General features: G+C 41.9%; 1 protein-coding gene across 1 annotated transcript in view; it reads left to right on the top strand.

Moving 5' to 3' along the window:
- The window catches only part of LOC126295010 (uncharacterized), a 134,961-nt gene that overhangs the window by 68,669 nt on the left and 50,149 nt on the right, over positions 1-16,143 (top strand). Inside the window, exon 4 of the mRNA XM_049987263.1 lies at positions 9,644-9,807. Coding sequence (XP_049843220.1) covers positions 9,644-9,807 — 164 coding nt within the window. The remainder of the gene's footprint in view (positions 1-9,643; positions 9,808-16,143) is intronic.

Below are 16,143 nucleotides of genomic sequence, written 5' to 3'. Positions count from 1 at the left end.
CGTTGTACCATGCAGAAATATTTTAAAGATTTATTTGGCAATGAAAGAGGAAACACAAATGTCGACAGACGATATTTATTGTTTTGTACATTAGAAAGCACTTTGTGGTAAATTTGCAGGCCTGGACCACGTGAAACAATTGATAGTGCGAACAGTAAACTTTCTGAAGTCATACGCACTTTTTCATTTTCATTTGCAACAGTTTTCAGTCTAACTCAGAAATGACTATGGAGACTATGGTACTGCAAAGTAAGTACGTTAAGCCAAGGGTCATGCCAGGAACGATTTTTCTATTTAACAGTTTCTACAGTTTAATTTTTTGAAGGAAAAAGGCGTGCAGGAACAAAAATTAAAACCTATGAAATCGAATGCAGATTCCATATTTTAAGAGGACTTGACTGTCCATAGTAAGGCATTGCAAGGTAACTTTTTCCTAATCTGATGGGGTTGCATTTAAAAAGGAAATCGCGTTTCTGGAAGGGACAGATTCTGACACATGCGGTCCTGTTCCTTAAGATCACTGGCGTTAAAGAAAATGCGACGTTTGAAAAATACTTTCTGACCTAGGAAGAATTACAAGGGTAGTTTTATAAAGATTTTGAAATGTTTAAAAGTTTGTTTACAGTAGCGTTTAGTTACGTATTAATACAAGTTACGAAACATCAGTGTTCTTGTGCCAAGTTATTCTCCGCTTTTGCGTAAATTTTTCTGTGAATACATATCTAATAAATGTGGTGGCTGCCGTAGAAACCTGGAGGGAGTGAAAAGACCTTAGGTTGTGGTTTCATTGAAATGAATATAGCGACGAGGAATTGGGGATAGATAATGAGGCTCCTCCATGGAAATGTAGGTTATGTAGAAAGGACAGAGAAATCGCTGAACAGAGGCCAAACATTTGTGCCCTTAAGGCTGAATTGGAATATGCGGTTTAGGTATTATGTAGGCTAAGGGAAGAAAACAGACGGGGGGTAGGAAAAGGTTCAACCAAAGGATGAAAAAGGGAAACAGTTGAAAAACCTTTCGAAATTCAGTTAGTAAACCAGTTTGGCTTGCTATCTGATGTAGTGGAGGAAGGTCCTTATCCAGATGTAGCTGAATGTAGGGTTGAAGCAGAACATTACCTTAAAGAAAAAAGACAGGTCGGGATCACATCAGAATAGCAAAAAAAGAATACTGCTTCTAGGCAGCAGTCATGGAAGCGGTGTAGGCCAGGACTTTCAGAAGGAATTAAGTGCTGTAGTGCTATCAAGTGGAGGAAATAAAAGTAGAAAATTATTTTGTTGAAAATGTAATTAAATATTTTGGTGGGTAACTTGGCAACAGAAACAGGGATTGATTGTACTTTTGTAATAACTCACGGCAATCATTAAATACCTGATTGCATTATTTTGAACAAGACCAGCAGATTAGCTTACTTGAGAATGGTACGAAGCAACAAAATCATTTTCGTGCTTTTTTGTGGTCACGATGTAGTCATACCCGGATCGACACTAAGGGACCAAAAGATTTATTGACTTTGGAATAAAAGCAACACTAAACAATTAAGGAAGGGATTGATTCAGAAATGATAGGAAAACGATAATGTTCTTCCTGCCTCATGCTGCATTCAGTCCATCAGCGTGATGGTAGTTTCTGGAGATAAACTGATACAAAATGATTAAAATTCAATTAACCAGGAGATGGAGTTACTTAAGGATAATTTGTTAAAATATGCACACTTATTTCTGACACTTTTTTTAATGCTGCGTACCTTTTTATATTAAATTACAATGGATGGCGCATATGAACAAATGCTTTATACATAACAGTCAATATTCAATCTTAATGTCATCCTGATGATGTCTCTTTCTAATCAATTACATGAAACTACATGTTCTCTGATTGGAAAACAACAATTAACACATTTACAGAGCATTTTTCACAAATTATAAAATACCGATTGCGGAACGTGGCAAGTCCGCGTCTGCCTTTCATGGAATAGGAACAGTAAAAGGTGAAGCGCTAAAGACCTCATTTGTCTTGGGAACAACAGAATTCCTTTATCATTAATCGATACTTGTACGTAGAGATTTACAGCCACCGCGCAGGAGCAGCAAAGAATAATAGATTCAGTTGCTGCTACGCTATGGTTCATTTCTCTTACATTACAATTGTTCGATGACTTCAGGCCATCAGCCGTTTACTATTGAGCGTATATTAATGTTTGTGAGGCGAAAATTACTAATATTACAGTGCAGTGTACCACGTCACAAGTTCAGTGCAACCAAGTGCTGGTCCTAGCCAGGTGTCTGAAAACTTAGGTGAGCAATGGAGGGACTTTGAGAAGGGAGATCAGGTAATTATAGTTGGTGGAGCAGGAAACAACCTAGGGTATGAATCTAAGGTGTACTATGCGGAGTGACCTGGATAAAATAGGAGCAGGAACTGGCCACACAAATGTCGTGTTTGTGGTGGCCTTTCACCGCCAGGATAGGTCGTGGGTAAAAACTGCTGTAAGGCATGTTAACACTGAGCTGAACGGGATGTTCCAGACACCGCCAAAACCTCACATATGTGCTGTTCCTGGTGATACTATTGGTAGGTGAGGATATAGTACGCAAAACGGGGTATAGAACACCATAGACGAACTGGTGTGCTGTAAGGGTGCGACAGATGGCAACCAAAGAGGTCCTGCTGTGAAAACAAATGACACCCCTGAGCATCACTCCTGCTTGTCAGACCATATGGCGGACAACAGTAAGGTTGGTATCCAACGACCATCTGGGTCGTCTCCAGACGCGACTTTGGCCAGGAATCTCATTGATTGGAACAGTATTCTGCGATGAGCCCCACATCTAATTGAGCCCCAATGTCCAGCAAAGACGTGCCTTGAGACGCCTTGTGGACTGGGGGATACCAACGTGCCTGTCGCCCGCGATAAGACCCAGGAACCAGGAGTGATGGTCTGGAGTGCCATTTACTTTCACAGCAGGACCGCTTCAGTAATCACCCATACAGCAGAGCGATACGTCGACGATATTCCACCATGCTCGCTTCCCGCGGCCGGGTTCCCGTGTTCGATTCCCAGAAGGGTCAGAGATTTTCTCTGCCTCGTGTTGTGTGATGTGCTTAGGTTAGTTAGGTTTAAGTAGTTCTAAGTTATAGGGGACTGATGACCATAGATGTTAGGTCCCATAGTGCTCAGAGCCATTTGAACCATTTTTCGATATTCCACTTCCAGTTTTTTGGTCCTTCATGGGAAATCATACTGGCCTTATATATCAGCAAGGTAATGCCCGCCCACAATCGCCGAGAGTTTCTACTGTTTGTCTTCGTGCTCGCCAAACATATACCTCGACTAGGAAGGTCATCAAATCTCTCCCGAACTGACAACGTTTGGAGCATACTGAGCATGGCCATCCAACCATCTCGAGATTTCCATGATCTAACCTGCCAGTTGGACAGAATTTCGAACGGTGTCCCTCAGGAGGACATTCAACAGCTCTGCCAATAAATGTAAAGCCGAATAACTGTTTGCAAAAGGACCAGAGGTGGACGAACGCGTAATTGACTTGGCTCAGTATGTGAGGCTTTTTCTCTCGAATAAAAGTCCAGTTTTTCTGAAACTGTATTCATATGTTTGCCTGCTTCTGCACATCACGCCCACCGATTTTTGTCACTTTCCGATAATTCCTTTATGATGCGTCATTTACATTTCTTTTTTTTTGTCATAGAATGAATTTAGTCTAAAGACAAGTGTTATCGATTTAAATATTCTTTCACATTGGCTCATTTTCAATAGGACAACAAACTCTTAGAAAAAGCTGGTAGTGTGATTATGGGAAACATACTCAGCACAGTTACGACGGAGTTTTATATGTAAAACTGAAAGGAACTGCTCATCAGTCTACCAAGAAAAATAACTGTCGTTGATTTTGTTATATCGATGACACTCATATTTTATTATATAGCCTTATGGACAAAGAGAACTCAGAATTTCTAAACTTGCCAAATGATGGTAGTTATAAGACAAAATCCAGTATAGAAAACGAGAAAGAAGTTTAAACATTTTAGAATGTACAGCTACTTAGAAAATCGGCAGATGTTAGGCACAGAAGGTTTGCAAAAACCTCACACGTGTGGATACATTCATAAAAATTTCAGTCACTGTCCCAAACTGAAAAGAGCAGTGATGAGAACATTGGTGGTTTCAATAATCTGTCACCACTGTAGTTGCAGAAACACAACGACCATTTAAACACTACTTTCAGAAGAAATGATTAATCTGAGAAAGAGATAAATAGGGCAATATCTCCTAAAAGGTATGGAGCTACTCGTGAAGATTTACCAAAGATTTACTCCCATTCGTAAAAGCAGTCTCCGTTCACATGATCAGAGCACAAGGAATACATAGTATTGATGCAGTGTTTATACCAGCAACAAAGAAGCTTGAATGTTTTGAACACTGTAAAGAATATACCGTGAGCACTTGCCACAGGAGGAGTATATAAAACGTCTTGCACACACGGACAAACACACATGTGAACGTACAAACGGAAGTATTAATTTCTTGCGTAAGGAACAGAAAAGCAATTGTCATCTATGAAATAGAAATAAATCAGCAGTTGACGAATATCCAATAGGACCAGGGAAACTAAAAATTCGTCTCTGCGATGCAGATCCAATATTACAGTACTTGAAATTACAGAGAGGACATATAAATTCCAAAGCACGGAAGCAACTTTAACGGAAAGAAGAATGACTGAAATTAGACGAGTTGCTGGCCTTAGTGCTGAATAAAGAGACCAGCGCCAAGTGTTCCCCTGCACAAGCTCGACAACACACGTTACTCTGCGCTCTTAAGCAGCCCTCTGATGACATCACAGCCCAACTGTTGCGTGGATGCGTACAAACAGTTCAGCTTGTTGAGTTTATAGAAGTTTCAAACTGCTGCCTGAGTCTTTATAGCCTCTGAACATATCTCCAGCATTTGGAGACGAAGCGTTAGAGACCTTTCCAACTTTTTTTCTTGAGTTATCAGTCTTCTGATTGGTTTGATGCGGTCCGCCACGAATTCCTCTCCTATGCCTACCCCTTCATCTCAGAGTAGCACTTGAGACCTACGTTCTCAATTATTTGCTGGAGATATTCTCCAATCTAGTAACATGTCCTAACAGATGTTCTATCATCGTGTCCGTCGTCCTTGTCAGTGTTTCCCACATATTCCTTTCCTCTTCGATTCTGTGCAGAACCTCCTCATTCCTTACTTTCTAAATTCACCTAATTTTCAGCATTCGTCTGTAACCCATCATTTTAAATGCTTCGATTCTCTTCTCTTCCGGTTTTCCCACAGTTCATGTTTCGCTACCATTAAATGCTCTGCTCCAGACGAACATTCCCAGAAAATTCTTCCTCACATTAAGGGCTATGTTTCATACTAGTAGACTTGATCAGGAATGCCCTTCCTGCCAGTGCTAATATGCTTTTGATGTCCTCCTTGCTTTATCTGTCATTGGTTATTAGCCATCAAGGTAGTAGAATTCGTTAATTTCATCTACTTCGTGACCCTTAATCCTAATGTTATGTTTCTCTCTGTTCTCATTTCTGCTACTTCCTTCCGTCTTTCTTCCATTTACTCTCAATCCATATTCTGTACCCATTAGGTTGTCCATTTCATTCAGCCCATCATGTAATTCTTCTTCGCTCTCACTCAGGATACCAATGTCATCAGCGAAGCGTATCATCTTGAATTTTAATCCCACTCCTGAACCTTTCTTCTATTTCCATCATTGCCTCTTCGATGTACATATTGAAAGTAGGGGTGAAAGACTACATCCCTACCTTACATCCTTTTTAATCAGAGCCCTCAGTCTTGGTCGTCCACTCTTTTTATTCCCTCTTGGCCCTTATACATTTTGTGTATTATCCATCTCTCCGTATAACTTACCCATGTTTGTCTCAGAATTTCGAAAACCTTGCACTATTTTACGCTGCTGAACGCCTTCTCCAGGTCAACAAATCCTATACATGTGACTTTATTGTTCCTTAGTCTTGCTTCTATCACCAACAGCAACGTCAGAAATGCCGCTATGGTGCATTTACTTTTCCTAAAGCCAAATTGATAGTCATCTAACACATCCTCAATTTTCTTTACCATTCTTCTGTAGATTATTTTTCTCAGAAATTTGTATTCATGAGCTGTTAAGCAGACTGGTCGATAATTGTCAGCTCTTGCAGTCTTAGGATTTATGTGGATGGTATTTTTCCGAAAGCCAGATGGTATGTCGACAGATTCATACATACTATGAACCAACGGGAATAGTCGCTTTGTTGCCAGTTCCCCCAACGATTTTAAATATCCTGATGGAAAGTTATCTATCCCTTCTGCCGTATTTGATCTTAAGCCCTCCAACGTTGTTTTAAATTCTGATTCTATTCCTGGATCTCCCATCTCTTCTAAATCGACTCTTTTTTCTTCTTCTATCACATAAGACAAATCTTCCCTCCTCATAGAGGCCTTCAAGGTTGTCTTTCCAAATATCCACTTCCTCCTCTGTATTTAACAGTGCAGCCCTTGCTAATAATTTCACTTAAGGTTGCTTTGACTTTCTTACATGCTGACTCAATCCTTCCAACAGTCATTTCTTTTTAGATTTCTTCTCATTCTTCAGGCAGCCATTTCGTCTTTGCTTCCCTACACATCCTGTCTATTTCATCACTCAGTGACTTGTATTTCTTTATTCCTGAATTTCCCTGAACATTTTTGAACTTCCTTCTTTCATCATGGGTAATAAAAGAAATATTTCAGTTTCTTCGCAGTTACTTTCTTTGTACCTATGTTTTTCTTTCCAACTTCTGTGATTGTCCTTTTCAGAGATATCCATTCCTCTTCAACTGTACTGCCTACTAGACTATTACTTATTGCTATATCCATAACCTTACAGATCTTCAGGAGTATCTCGTCATTCCTTAGTTCTTCTACATATGACATCTTTAGGTATCGATTCTTCCAGACTAATCTCTTAAACTTCAAACTACTCTTTATCATTACTATATTGTGATCTGAGTCTATATCTGCTCCTGGGTATGCCTTATAATCCAGTATTTGATTTCGGATTCTCTCCCTGATCATCATGTAATCTAAGTGTACTCTCCCCAAATCACCCAGCCTTTTCCAATTATACATCCTCCTCTTGTGATTAAGAGTATTCGAAATTACTAGCATAACTGAGGTAGTCTTTCTCCTCTCTAATTCCTTATCCCAAGCTCATATTTTCCAGTAACCATTTCTTCCACTCCTTCCCCTACAACTACATTCCAGTCCCCTGTGACTATTAGAGTTTCATATACCTTTATGTACTGTATTACCCTTTCAATATATTCATTTACTTTCTCTATCTCTTCATCTTCAGCTTCCAACATCGGTATGTATATCTGATCTATCGTTGTCGGTGTCGGTTTTTTTATTGATTGTGATAAGCATAACTCTATCAGTGAACTGTTCACTGTAACACACTTCCCTATCATAATGAATCCTACTCCCGTTATACTATTTTCTGCTACTGATGATATTACCCTATGCTCATCTAACCAGAAATTCTGGTCTTCCTTCCATTTCACTTCACTGACCCCTACTATATAGAAATTGAGCATTTGAATTTCCCTTTTCAGATTTTCTAGCTGCCCTACCACATTCAATCTTCTGACATTCCACACACCGACACGAAGAACATTATCCTTTCATTCATTATTCAACCTTTTTCTAAAGGTCACCTACAACTTGCCAGTCCGCTCCCAGAAATTTGAATGGTGGACTATTCTGGAAACTTTTCCCAATGGAGGAATGATCATGACACCTTTTCAGTTACAGGCCACGTGCCCTGTGGATACACGTTATGTGTATTTAATGCATTGTTTGACATTGTCTTCTGCATCCTCATGCAGTTGATCATTGTTGATTGATCCGCCTGTTAGGGGCTCTTTCCCACCCCAAGGGCGAGAGAGGGTGATTCTTATGATGGACGTTTTCGGTCACCAGTGCTTATTATTAATGAAAATTAAACACTGGCGGGTTGCGAACCCAAGAATGAGGACTTTTGGATTTCTAATCAAAGACGCTACCCCTAGAGCAGCTACACCAGTGTAGGATACCCATCCACAATAGCAGCCCAAAATATTATCGATCAATTTCCTGGCCGAATCCATGCAGTGAGACCTGCACCAGTAGCAGTTCACCTACAAAGTTTTGTATGACGATCCCCAGGCGTCATTAGAAACCTGTACTCGCTGGTGAACAGAAGCCACTCGACTGGCCCAGGTTCCGTTCCACTTGACGCTTCAGCCAATCTCTTTGCACTCCAAGGTCCTAGGTAGTTGTTTTACTGTTGTTCATAGCGACTCCTAGGGACCCTATTAATCGAGTGAAAATGTCTACTTACTGATTGTGTCGACAAGCCTCCAAGTTGACCCCAAGTAGAGTGAGTACTTTTACAATTACAGACTCCAGCAAACCACAAGTGAAACAGAGCTCACAGAGTTGTATTTTCATGATAGAGAGGCACACAGGCAGTCATGTGTGCCCCTCAATGGGAACAAAATTCCCTGCAGCTACCTCCTTAGTTACCTAGGTGTCTTCCTCTGCCTGTACCGTCATTTATGCAGAACTGCGCAAACCTGTGAAAGTCGTTTGGTCCTATTCTATATCAACTGTACCACATTTCTGGAAACAAGTGGGGAGGACATGCAGACGAAGAAAACAATGGTGCAATTTCTCTTGGATATTGAGCTGTTGCATATTGTGCTAAAGCGTGGGAGAACAGCGCTCATACAATTTAGACAGAAAGGGCGATGTTGACTATTTATGGCATGACTACAACAGGTCCCAGTCAGTGGTTGCTTCCTAAGACAGAGTACAATAAGAATTCAGTCCTAAATATCGGAGTCCACCAACTGAATAAGGTTGTGCAGTATGGTCTCTGTTGTCAGGAAAGCTCAAGATTAAACCTCATCCCAAAGGCGCAAGGAAGACATGACTACGTCTTGAAAACTGGGTTTAATAGTGGAAGTGCTACCTGTGACTATGGTGCCAAGAGGCAGACAGTGAGACATGTTTTGGGGGAGTGCCCACTCCACGTCTTTAAAGGGGGTTTGTCGTTCTTGGTTCAAATGGTTCAAATGGCTCTGAGTACTATGGGACTTAACATCTTAGGTCATCAGTCCTCTAGAACTGAGAACTACTTAAACCTAACTAACCTAAGCACATCACACACATCCATGCCCGAGGCAGGATTCTAACCTGCGACTGTGGCAGTCACGCGGTTCCGGACTGGAGCACCTAGAACCGCATGGCCACCGCGGCCGGCCTGTCGTGCTTGTCCAGTCATAGTTCTGGCTGCATGTTTGTATGTGTATGCTTGTATTTCATCAGAAACGATCAGTTCACCAGAATATGTTATTAGACTCGCATACCAGTCACAAGTTACGCCAGAATACCTGTCTAACTCCTTGATTCATCTCTAATGGGCTGGTGACCTCTATCACTGGGAAACATAAAAGCTGGAGAAGTGTCACGTTGAGTTTAGTTTTCACTATTCTATTCAATAAAACACAATCAAGTTTCAGAATATCATTTGTTACATCAGCTGACTCCATTTTATTTTGAAAGGTTGAACAACATGGAATGGAACATGACAACGCTGCAAACGGATGATCTGAGGCATATCCTGTGTCAGTCACTCCAAGCTGTGCGGCGCATCACAAGAGCCACGGTCGGCAGGATGAGATGTGAGAGCTGGCGTCTACCTGACTCTGAGTGGATGTATAAAACTGGTGAGTATCTTATTTGGAAGTGTGTTATTGTTAAATAAAGCGTAATGTTCTGATTCAGGTAGTCTATAATGTTGACAGTATGCAGTTATGACCCTCTGAACACATAACATTTTAACGCATGTGTATCACTTGTTTCCCACTCACTCCAGCCCACTGTGGCCACCCAGTTATGGAGTGTTAGTGTGGCACCTGCAGTAGCAGTACACAATGACGGGCAAATTGCAACATTTAAACGTCAAAGCTCGAGTGAGTTGTGACCTGTTGGCATCGTTACATGTGGCTATTCGACTAACTCTTACACGAGGCAAACGAAGGCTTATGAGTGTTTCTTTCCGCTATTATTTGTACCTTGAGATATAGTTGGAGCAATCATAGAGAAGACTCAGTAAATGGAGAGAAGAACAGTTGAGTGAAGTTAGATTCTTCTTAATTCAGTTGGCATGTGGTGTCAGGGTAATGTATTAAAACTCAAGAATAACTTCCAAACGATTTTATGGTTTCCAACTACAGTGCCCCCTTTCCCCCCGGTCTGCATCACCCACCGGGTCCCACAATGCTGAGGGCGCCACCTCAGTGACCCAGTGCAATGCTCTGCTAATGTGTCGGCCTCGTATGGCAGCAGTGATATGACGACTCAGGGCTGTGCCAGCAGCTGATTCAACAGCCTCCCTCATGCGCTGCCTCATCACTGCCCACTGACCAATGCAGGATGTCCCGCACCGTGTTTCGTCGCCAGCGTGGTTTGGGTCATTTTTTGGGAGCCAAGATGACTTTCAGTGGTAGTGAGCCAAAGAGTGGCCTGCCGCTGGCTGACTGCGTGGCTACGGACCCTGCGTCAGCCTCAGAGGATCGAACCAACGACCTGCCATGGACTGGGATGCTGGCGCCCCACCTGCCGCTGCGTGTAGCCCGGTGGTGTGACATGCCCCGCCATCCAAGAGAGCTACCACACTTGAATTCTTTGTTAGTGAATTGGCACCTATTTACATGTGGCTGTGCGCCTCTGTTTTGTTAAACGTGCCGTTTCGCATCACGTACAGATAACAAGCTGGCTTGGCCATGGGCCCCTTCTGCCTGTGATTTGCGCCATGAAAAACCGCTACATATACTCTTTCAGCAATTTGACGGCCCTGCGGCCTCTATTCTACTTCGCAACTGTTGGTATGCATTGCTCAATGCAATCTGGTCTGCACCTGACAGTAACCTGTGCACAGAATATTGCACAAAACTAACTTTCCCTATCCCAAACAGTAGTGCCTCTACATAATGAAAGAATGACAATGATAACGCTACCCTCTCACCTCAATCACTTTCATCAAACAACTTCATTGGTACATTGGGACAGAGACGTAAAATCACGAAGTGACTGATTAAGGGGCTTGCTTTGAAGATGTAATATTTTCAAAAACCATTCTGCCTGTGTCCATTACAGAGAAGTGTGTGTGTATGTTTTATATATAACTGCGGCGGAATGTTAATACTAGAATATTGCTAAACAGTGTCGGCCATATATGTGCATGGCATTGAGATACTATCTGCTCATATGGTTTAACTGTTTTTCATGTTGAATAATATGTGTTCTAGTTGTAGAAGAAAGTTTTTAAATACATGGGACAGACGTGATAGGCTCCAATCACTGCTTCCCACACTTTCAACATGAAGTGGGTACGAGGGTTCTGAGTATCACTCTCCCCCAACTCCCTGTACAGGACTCTGCACTCGTGCATTAGGCAGCTGCAGTAGGGCGCAGCCAGTGACAGGCAACCTGCATATGCAAAAGTTTAAAAGCTATGCATTCAAGAAATCTAAGATTAATACTATCATAATTATGATCATTTTTTAAAGAGGGAGTGGTTGTTCGGTTTTTTAGGGTTGAAATATTGGAGGTCTACCTTTTTCTCCTTAAGACAGAAGGTAAAGTTGGTTATGTTTACTTACAAGGTTACAAATAATAAACATGAAGGTTGAGGACAGATTTCAGTCGATGTCAGATAAGGAGAGGTCATGCATCAGCAGCAGAGCACACCGCCTCTAGCCTTGACAAGGGCCTGAGTTCACCGACAGAGAGCCTCCACAAATTTCTCTACCTGTGTCGTGCTCAGCTGACGTCACTCAGCAGATCCCGTAGAGCCGCCAGATCGCAGGGACTTTGAGACCGCCACTCTCCACACGCTGGTCGCAGACATTTCCTATGAGGCTGGGATCGGATCATTTGGCGGGCATATGGGGACGTGGCAGGACGCCTGAGTGGTCGTAAAGCCAGGAGCGCGTCCACGCAGATCTGTAAACACGGCTGCTGTCTTGGGAGAGTCCACGGGATACTCAGCATAAAGCTGGGGCACAGGTCCGGAATTAAAAGATCACTATGTGATGTGATGCGATTTAGACTGTACTTACACAAGACGTCAGCACGAATGTCTGACTCGTGACATTGTTCTTGTGGTAAAAGCGAGAATGCAGGAAGGTGCTGCCATTTTCTTGAGAACTTCTTAGAGTTTTGAGGCCACCTGGTGCTACGATTGGCCCACTGATGCACTTACGCTCCAGAGGGTACGGGGACCCACTACACGATGCCAACCCCAGCAGAACAGACAATATTAGTCGCAAGGAAAGGTAGAGCCGGTGGCCTTAGAAATAGTTTAAAGTGGATAACAAGCACTTTACATTTTCTCGCTTTTATTTCACCTGATAAAATTAAGGCATTCGCCCACTCTCTTACATATAACCTGACATCTGAGTGACTCAACATTACAACATGCATAGTACACGAGCAGCATGCAGTAGTGGTAATTACACTACTAAACAAGAACATTGCAGACAGATATGAACACGCATTTCTCTTCATGGGACATGCACGACTGTTGATATTTGTCACCAGTGATAAAATCAACTACAGTTGTAAAATTTTGCAACTATAGCTGGTTTTATCATTGATGACAGAAATTAATGTAAATTCCATATGTTATAGTTTGTATCGGAATGCACGTAATACATAAATTGTAACTTTGCATCTTTAAGTTGACATAGATGTAAAACAGCGTAAAACATCGATTTTTGGAGCAACTGTTTCAAACTGTGGATGCATTACTCTTACGTGTTTGTTCGCCTTTCTATTAACGAATTATATAATGATAAAAATATCAAAATTTTACGTGCTGCAATTTCATAACATTATGGCTGCAGTGCAAACAGTTATGGTCGCCTTGTAGCGGAGTGGAAAACAGGGGAGTCCCTTTCTGTCTCTCTGTCTCTGCCGCTATTTGTTTTAACTTTCAACAGTCGCTAGTTATCGAAAACTCTTGCTTCCCCGCAGCAGGTATGCTTAGAAAAGGATCGAGCCACAGGAAAGTACAGCCTTAGGTTATGTCCAGGTCAGACAGAAATTCGACTGTGAGGCATACCCAGGTGCAGATATAACCTCAGATGTCCATTGAATAGCAACGAATTATGGACTGAAGATGAAGGGAATGGTCTGGAAGAATTAATATGGAAAGTAGTGGCACGCTGAAGTACAAGAAAATCATGAAATGCATCTGAATTTCACTTAAGCTGTAGATACAACGTTGGTGAATACCATATAGGCAGGAATAGACATCTATGAAAAGGCCATCACAGAAATTGGACAAACAAAGATAGATATAAGTGTCAACCAAGAACTATACAAGTTGGCGTCTAGACTACATGAGAATGACGGTACTCCGTTGGACTGAATCCTGTAGACAAGAGCAGGTACTAGCGACGCCTATGACACAATTAGCATAACACCTAGTCTATGGAATTTGTCGACAGGAATAATAAATTATGTGATCAAAAATATCGTGACATCTAGCTAAAAATGACTACCACGTTCGTGGCGCCCTCCATCGGTAATGCTGGAATTCAGTATGGTGTTGGCCCACTCTTAGCCTCTGTGACAGCTTCCATTCTTGCAGGCATACGTTCAGTCAGGTGCTGGAAAGTTTCTCGGGGAACGGCAGCCTATTCTTCACGGAGTGCTGCGCTAAGGAAAGCTATCGACGTCGGTCGCTGAGGCCTGGCACGAAGTCGGCGTTCCAAAACATACCAAAGGTGTTCTGTAGGATTCAGGTCCTGCATGATGAAAGACGGAATCGCTAGCCCCGAATTGCACTTCAACAGTGGGACACAATATGGTGCTTGAAAAATCAACGTAGGCCTGTGCTGTGATATTGCCTTGCGAAACAACAACGGTTGCAAGCCCCTTCCATGAAAAACACGACCACACCATAGCAAAACCGCCTCCGAATTTTACAATTGGTACTACACACGCTGGCACATAATGTTGACTGGGCATTCGCCATACCTGTACCCCGCTATCGGATTGCCACATTGTTTACCGTTATTCGTTAGTCCACACAACGTTTTTCCCTTGTTCATTCGTCTAATGTTTACGCTCCTTACACCAAGCGAGGCGTCGTTTTTCATTTACTGGCGTGAATTGTGGCCTATAATGAGGTGCTCTGCCGTGAAATCCAAGTTTTTTCACTTTCCGGCTATCATGGTACTTCCAGGGGATTATGAGGCACTTTTGGAAATCCTGTGTGATGGTCTGGATAGATGTCTGCGTACAACACATTGAGACCCTCTTCAACTATCGGCCGTCACTGTCAGCCAACAGACCAAGTCGGCCTGTACGCTTTTGTGCTGTACGTGTCCACGTTTCCACTATCACATCGGAAACAGTGGGCCTACAGATGTTTAGGAGTGTGGAAATCTCGGATAGAGACGTATGACACAAGTGACACCCAATCACCTGACCACGTTTGAAGTCTGTGAGTTCCGCAGAGCGCCCCATTTTGCCCTCTCACGATATCTAATGACCATTGATGTGGAGTATATGGAGTACATGGCAACAGGTGGCAGCACAATGCACCTAATATTAAAAGTATGTTTTTGGGGGCTTTTCATCACATAGTGTATATACTGAGTAATAGAAAAGAAAATAGTGGATATGACAGATGAGGATCATTTTGGCTGTCGGAAGGGTAACACTACAAGATAGCAGCACGCCTGACGATGTAATTGATGAGGGCAGCAAAACTAGAAAATAAAATGGACATATTCATAGGGCCTATCGACCTACAAAAATCATCTGGAAACGTAAAATTGTGCAAAATGTTCAAAATACTGAGAAAAGTAAAATGCAGCGAAGGACGAGTAATATACAGTAAGTACAAGAACCAAGAGGGAACAGTAAGAATGCCAGATGAAGAACAAAATGCTGTCCCATCTTCATACCAATGCGTTCTGTATGTTCCATTCTTCAATGTTCTGTTGGGAACCTTATAATTTCTTGTCTTATCAGTCCATCTAATTTTTAAAATTCTTCTGTAGCACCACATCTCAATTGCTTCGATTTTCTTCTGTTCCCATTTTCCAAATGTCCTTGATTCACTTTCATACAATCCTGCCCTCCAAACTTACATGTTCAGTTATTTGTCCTCAAATAAAGACCGGCATTTGATATTAGGTGATTTATTTTCGCAGGAATGTCCTCTTTGAAAATTCTTGTCTACCTTTTATGTCCTTTTTCATTTGTCCATTATGATCACTTTGTGCTTAAGGTAGCAGAATTCTTTTAGTTCATATGGATCTTCGTCTACAATTTTGATGTTGTTGTTGTTGTGGTTTTCAGTCCTGAGACTAGTTCGATGCAGCTTTCCCTGATACTCTATCCTGTGCAGGATTCTTCATATCCCAGTACCTACTGCAGCCTACATCCTTCTGAATCTGCTTAGTGTATTCATCTCTTGGTGTCCCTCTACAATTTTTACCCTCCACGCTGCCCTCCAGTACCAAATTGGTGATCCCTTGATGTCTCAGAACATGTCCTATCAACCGATGCCTTCTTCTAGTCAAGTTGTGCCACAAGCTCCTCATCTCCCCAATTCTATTCAATACCTCCTCATTAGTTATGTGATCTACTCATCTGATCTTCAGCATTCTTCTGTAGCACCACATTTCGAAAGCTTCTATTTTCTTCTTGTCTAAACTATTTATCGTCCACGTTTCACTTCCATACATGGATGGCTACACTACATACAAATACTTTCAGAAACGACTTCCTGACATTTACAGCTAAACTCGATGTTAACAAATTTTTCTTCTTCAGAAACACTTTATTTGCCATTGCCATTCTACATTTCATATCCTCTCTACTACGACCATCATCAGTTATTTTGCTCCCCATATAGCAAAACTCCTTTAATACTTTAAGTGTCTCATTTCCTAATCTAATTCCCTCAGCATCACCCAACCGACTTCGAATACATTCCATTATCCTCATTTTGCTTTTGTTAATGTTCATCTTATACCCTC

Source organism: Schistocerca gregaria, chromosome 11, assembly GCF_023897955.1.
Source record: "Schistocerca gregaria isolate iqSchGreg1 chromosome 11, iqSchGreg1.2, whole genome shotgun sequence".
Classification (NCBI taxonomy): Eukaryota; Metazoa; Arthropoda; class Insecta; order Orthoptera; family Acrididae; genus Schistocerca; species Schistocerca gregaria.
This window is presented reverse-complemented; position numbering and strand designations above follow the sequence as displayed.